The following is a 6,700-nucleotide window of genomic DNA, read 5'->3' as shown; positions in this document are numbered from 1 at the left end:
GCGCGGAGGGGCTGAGGTAGGCGCTGAGGAGAGCAGAGGAAGGCGCTGAGGAGAGCAGAGGAAGGTGCTGAGGAGCTGAAGAGAGCAAAGGGAGGCGCGGAGGGGCTGAGGTAGGCGCTGAGGAGAGCAGAGAAAGGTGCTGAAGGGGGCGGAGAGAGATGCTGAGGCGGGCGCTGAGAGACTGAAGAGAGCAGAGGGAGGCGCGGAGGGCCTAAGGCGGGAGCGGAGGGGCTGAGGCGGGCTGACGGAGGCGTGGAGGGGCTGAGGCGGGCTGAGGAGAGCGGCGGGAGGCGCGGAAGGGCTGAGGCGGGCGCTGAGGTGGGGCGGAGGGAGAGGCTGAGGCGGGCGCGGAGAGGCTGAGGCGGGAGGGGGCGGGCGGAGAGTCCGCCGCGCCCCCTCGCGGAGCGGCCGCGGCCGCGGTGCCTCGCCGGCGTGCATGTTAATGCGCGGTAATTGCCCGGAGAGGAGAGGCGAGGCGGGGCGGAGCGAACCGTCGGCTGCCCGCCCTCCCTCCCTGCTGCTCCCCCCGCCGCCGCCGCCGCCTCTCCTCCCCGGCCTCCCTGATGCCGAGGAATGGATAGAGCGGCTGCCCTGCGAGCCGCCGGCATGCTGGAGAGGAAGGAGCGGAGCGGTGGCGAGGCGGCGGCCGGCGGCGGCGGCGCGGGGCCCCGGGCGGGCGCGGCGGCGCGGGGTTTGCCGGCCGTGCGGAGCACGCTGCAGCAGTGCGGGCTGCTGCAGGACCTCATCGACATCTCGCTCTCCAACCTGCGCGGGCTCCGCACGAAGTGCGCCGCGTCCAACGACCTCACCCAGCAGGAGATCCGCACCCTGGAGGTACGGGGCTCGGTAGCCGCGGCGGGGCCGGAGGGGAGCCCCGCCACCGCCCCCCGGGGTGCCCGTTCCTCACAGCTGGGGGCCGAGGCCTGCCCCCCCCGTTCCCCTCAGCACCGGGGGCTGCGCGCCCTCACGGGTGTCTGGGCCGTGAGGCACCCCCGCCCTTCTCCCCCGCGTGGAGGGGGATGTACGCGGAAGGGAAGGACACCCCCCCCCGCCCCGCTGCAGCCCTGTCACTAGGGGGTCGGTCCCCTGCCCGGCCCGGCGGAGGGGCCAGGCTGGCCGTGGCAGGGCCCCCCCCGCCCCACGCAGCCCTCCGCCGCTAGAAAGGCGTCCCGCGGAGCGTGGTGCTAAAGGCGAGGTGAGGGCGGGGAGGAGGACAGGTGCGGGGGAGCCGCTGGGCAGGCCCGCGGGTGCCGCGTCCCGGGGCGGGCGTGGGGCGCTCCGGGCTGTCGGGCGGGTTCGCGGCGGTGGTGGAGCGGGAGCTGCGTGTGTTCGTGGTCCGGCGCCCCCCGCCCTGCTGCGCGGCCCTGGGGCCTGTGGCTGGGCTCCGGCGTCACTGTGAAGGGAGATGGGATGTGAGGTGGGGACCAGAGGTGACCTGAGGTTCCCCAGCAGAAGGTGGGTGGCTGCATCGCCTGTCCTGGGAAGCTGGATAGAGTCACGCTTCCCCTCAGGTCCTTGGTGTCGGCTTCTGATGATTCCTGCCCTCTACTCCAGGCCTGTCTCTCTAGCCCTGGCTCAGTTTCACTGATCTTATCTGACCCTCCTTTTCACGCCGTTGGTGTGGCTGACAAACAGCATCATGGTCTGGGTTGGAGAGGTGTTTTGCTGTTTAGAAAGATTATATGAAACTCTTTAAGCAGAAAACGTGCTGTTGTGATGCTTTCAAAGAAGGGCTGAATCTGTACAGGAGTCTGCCTAAGCATTTAGAAGGGGAATGTAGATTTATTTTTGCTTGGCTTGTTTGACCTTTACATACTTAAATAACATATCCTTTTACCTTTTGTGCAGGTAGTGTCGCTCTAAGCGAGAGTAAGCAATCCCCCCTTGACCCTTTCTTTGATAGAAGTTTTACGTAAAGGCTAATGGTCCTTTTCTCTAGCCTGATAGTAGAGGCTGTGAAGCTAGAGCATTGGGCCTTTAGGAAGAAAGATCATTACAACAGTGTAACCAACAAACATACATGCTGCAAAATCCATCACATGAGAAATGAAGGTTGGGAAAAAAATTGTGAAACAATAGGTGGTAGGTAGCTTTTGGCACAACCTCTTGGAACCCTATCGTTCTTCCTTTTTTCTTCCTCTGCCTTTTTTTGTGGTTTTGTTTGTTTGTTTTGTGAGGTGTTTTGTTTTCTTTTTTTTTCAAATTTGTAACACTCTTTCCTCCTGCCACCTCCAAATAGCATTCAAAAGGCTATTCTTTCCAAAACAATATTTGTGTAGGCTTTTGGCAACCCTACTGATGGCCTTTTTAATGCTCAAACAATGTCAATTAGCATAATTTTGGAAAACGATCATCAGTATTTTGCTGGTGGACCTGTTCTAAAAGGAAACCTTTATGCACAAAGGGTAAAGGCCTGCTATCATCTTCAGGTTCTTAAACCAACAAAAGCTGTTTCTAGTGATAGTTGTCGAGTGTGTGCATGCATTCCTCTTAAACATTTATCTGCTTAAACAAATGGGTGCCGCATTCCCTGATGATCATAAAATTTATGATAGGGAAAAAATCTTAGCTGAAAAAATTCTCTTTGATACACTGTCCAGTATATGATTTCTCTGGGAATTCTACCAAGTGCTGGATCTCTGCCAACACATGAAGCCATGGGCATGGATATAGACTCTGTGCCCTTTGCTCTGTTCAGTTGCCTATACCAAAATACACGTTGTCAAGCATAGCCCAAGTCCTGTGCTTAACTCTCTGCACCAGTCTGCAGTGGGTCCATCTACAGACGGAGAGCAGAGAACCAGACTGTAGGAGATGAGGGTCTGTGTTTACTTCCCTAAGTTTTAATTTCCCATGGTGCACCAGAGGGTTGGTGGGCTGCAGTGTTGTCTCAAGTACCAGGTGGCCTGCCTGTGGCGTTACGTGGTGTAATTATCGTGCCTTGGTTAACATGTCAGAATTGTACGTGTGGTCATAGGCATTTGCCTATCAGATCGTGTCAGTAGAGGCAGGTGCTCTGATACTGCAGAGAGCCCACTAGTGTTACTGATGGTTTAACTGTGGTGCACAGCTCTGTGCAGACTGTGGGCAACTCCTCAAGAGTCAGTAGTTTAACCAGAAGCCAGGAGCTCAGAGATCTCCAGTGCCTGCTGTGGTTCTCTGGGTGGCCTTGACGAGTCACCGAATGGCTCTGTGGGTCATGATTAGTGGCTACTAGGGGTATGGTTGCTGGGCCTGCAAGCCTCATCTGTACTTTGGATTTGAATCCAGAAACTTTTTCATGGAAAAAGAATTATGAAAACTTAGCTGCAGCAGTATAACTGGTAAACTGTGTAGCAAAGCCACAAGGAAATGATAAAACATGAGATAGATAAAAGCAGCAAACTGGAAGCAGGAAGTACTAGTTTGGGAAAGGAGGGGACTTGACTCTGGAAGTTGAAGAAGTAGCTCCTGAGGCCAAATGTGAGGCTGCACATGTGTGACTTGAAGACAGTCCAATATACCAAGTCAAAAATCAGTTTATTGATTTCACTTTTTGTTTTTATTCAAAGGGACGAAAAGGCAGGGAAGCTTCTATAATATGATTTGTATATAGCTCATACATCTCTGAAAGTTCTGTAATGCCTAGTTTTGGTGTCAAAACGGTGAACTTAACAGGTGAAGGGCTATCTGCTTGAACACTATTTTCTATATCAGTAAACCGCAGGCATTCAGACCACCCATGCATGGGGGTGAGTACTGTCAGGTGGATGTGGCTCTCTAAACTCTATACCAGCACAGGTCAGACAGCAGTGTATGCTTATTGCCATTTCTAATCCCAAGGTTAGCACGGCCCTGAAGTAATGAGAATGGAATCAATAGCCTAAAACACCAGTGCAAATTCATCTAAATGCTTGTGTTATTTTATTTTGTCCACTAGACATACTAGGTTGGTCCTTTTGGCACCATGTCCCTCTGTGCTGTTCACAGCTTAGACAGCTGTCATGTATTACACCACATGATTCATAATGTGTGTGTGTTTTGAAGTCAAGAACATCAGCCTAACTAAAGGTGTTTGAATGCATGCTTATGTCCCTCCCAATTTACTGAAATGCTTTAAGTCCTTCCTCATTCCTCTTGTGTATAAGATCTTCTCAAAATAAAGCACATGGTAGATAAAGATTTCAAACTGGGACCTTGGCAGGTAAAGACAAGCACTCATGGTAGCTCAAATGAGTGCAGGGAGAACTTTCTGTAATACAGAAGGAAGGGGGGGTAAAGAACGGGCTATGGGAATCGCTTGCAAATAACGTGTTGAGTGTAGATGTGTTACATGAGCTGACCCTGTTTCACGTGTAGGAAGACTGTTTCTTAGAAGGGCAGGGAGTTTCCCTGTAGTGGAAAGTAGATTGTGTTAGTTTGGTTATTAACAGAGTAGGTTCTCTGATGCCACAAGGTCTTGTATTTTTTTAAAAGTTTTATATGTTCTGCCAAATAAGTGCTCAAGTGTTCTTTCTCTTTACCCTACGCTTTGGTATGTGGCTTGCTTTCAGTTCTGTCCTAGCAGGTTTACTCACTTCTCAAGTCGACTACAAAACTGAAATGGAAAATAGTGGTCATTTTAACCCATACGCAAGAGAGCAAAAAATGTCTTGCTGTGTGGCGAGCATCCAGTGTTGCTCCAAGTATCCTTGGAAAGAAACAACTCTGTTGGTCCCTACACTACTGATCCCTTGCATGACTCTTAAATTGGTTTTGCAAAGTTAGAAGTATATTATTTTTATCCATGTTTCTTTGTAAAATCAGTATCTTTCTGGATTCATTTCTCTGGTTAGGAAGCTGATAATGGGACTAGACTGGACGTCTGTAGTGAAGCACATGAAACTTGTAACACTGCAGCTCAAGCCAGCCTGTTGGAGTTGAGGAGGAGAATACAGTCCTATGTGTGGGCTGCAGGGAAGGTTCCTATGGTTTCTCAATCCCTTCTGCTGGAAATAGCATAGGTAGTTTGGTAAACTGGGAATTCCCAGACTAAGTGGGACACCTTTCCCTCCCCTCATCCCACCACCACTTTTAACTGCAGCAAAGATGTGGCAGGACCAGGCTGAACTGAGACCTGGAGTGTATATAGATTGCAGATGTATTTTCTTTCCACCTTGGTTCTTAAATCATAAGAACTAACTGCAGTGTTTCTAGCATGGAAGCTGCCTCCAAACTGGTTATGGTGGGAGTGTCAGGGTGGGGCGGTAGCACGCATTGCTAAGATCTGCCTGGTCTTTAAGAAAAACTGTCCTCGTTGCTCTTTGGCCAGACTGTGTCTATGATAGAGACACTCTTGGCCCCACGTGCAAAGATCACTTTGACTCCTTCCTCAGGAATGTCTTCTGTTCAGCACCTCCAGAAAATACACCACCAGATCTGAAAGCCTGACTCCAGCTGTTCTATGTCACAGATAAGTAAGTCTACTATTCCACAAATCAATCTTTCATATTGGCTGAATGATACCTATAGATTAAATATGTTTGAACTTGCTTTGCCATTATCTCAAGTCGTTTGGCAATTTGGATAGAAAAGGCTTATATCTTACCAAGCAATCCCTAAGCAGAAACAAATGCTTTGCAAATTGGGGGGAAGGCATGAGAGGAGAAGAAGATTTGTAATTGTCCAAACTTGCAGACTGGAAGTTGGGCATGTGGTATGCATAAGAAAAGGAAGACACTGTGTTTGTAAATTGGAAGTAGTGGGAGTACTGAATTTTTCAGGCCAAACTGCAACCTGTAGCCACATGTTTATGAGCCTTGTTCAGCTGAAAAGACTTCCTTTTCCAACAGGTCTTATGTAAGAGAAGAGAGTCTCTTACTTCATCTTACTTTTTGCATATATGCAACACTTTTTTTTTTTTTTCTTAAAGGTGTCGTCTTTTTTTGTAGGATGCTTTCTTTTTTCTTAAATTTGTGTGCTTGTTTGTATAAGATAGGCTTCAACAGAGATTCTGTTTGACTTGGAAGGAGGGAGAACCATATATTATTATGAAATCTGTAGACATCATCTTTTCTTTGTGACAGTGTGTCTCTGTATATGATCAGAATTTGCACATCATAATGGAATTTAACTCATCTCCTACCATTGATTTTGTATAAATGTTGACAAAAAAAGTCAGCAGCAGTGTTACCTGGAGTTTCCAGGACGAGCTCTGATGAGTAGGTTATCATCAAGATGAAGATACGACAAGGGACTCCCTTCTGTTTTCTGTCAAGGTCTGCATGTGCTTCTCGCCTTGGGTTGGATTCTACGATGCACTGATTGGGAAACAAGAAAAGAAGTATCGGAGTAAGGCTTTACGCTGCCTCTGTCTCTCTAAGACTGCTTGTGTGGTCACTGGGTTATGTTAAAACGGAGTTATTCCTGCTCATCTTCATGCACAGTCAGCTTGGAGACCCTTTTCAGCAACTGACCTCCAATAAAGAAGTTTAGCAGAGCGTGGAGTTGAGACCTCTGTACGTACGTGCCTACACACAGTAACAGGAACCCATAGTCTGTCGTGCCAGACAAACCTCAGTCTCCGCATACAATTTCTGATGTTTATTGCATGTTCAGAATTGATCTAATCGGTAAAGTAGCCCAACTTGAACTTCAGCTGTATCTAACTAAGCTCATGGATGTAACTGAGCTTGCACAGATACTACCTGAGCAGAACCTGGTCTACTACTCAAGTTCAAAT

At 49.4% G+C, this 6,700-nt stretch overlaps 1 protein-coding gene across 1 annotated transcript in view; it reads left to right on the top strand.

Annotated features, from left to right (window-relative positions):
* The first annotated feature begins 448 nt into the window (after positions 1-448).
* Positions 449-6,700, top strand: part of KSR1 (kinase suppressor of ras 1) — a 75,061-nt gene continuing 68,809 nt past the window's right edge. The window contains exon 1 of the mRNA XM_069790874.1: positions 449-834. Within this exon, the coding sequence (XP_069646975.1) occupies positions 574-834 (261 nt within the window). The 5' untranslated portion in view covers positions 449-573. The remainder of the gene's footprint in view (positions 835-6,700) is intronic.

This window comes from Haliaeetus albicilla, chromosome 9, assembly GCF_947461875.1.
Source record: "Haliaeetus albicilla chromosome 9, bHalAlb1.1, whole genome shotgun sequence".
In the NCBI taxonomy this organism is placed as follows: Eukaryota; Metazoa; Chordata; class Aves; order Accipitriformes; family Accipitridae; genus Haliaeetus; species Haliaeetus albicilla.
This window is presented reverse-complemented; position numbering and strand designations above follow the sequence as displayed.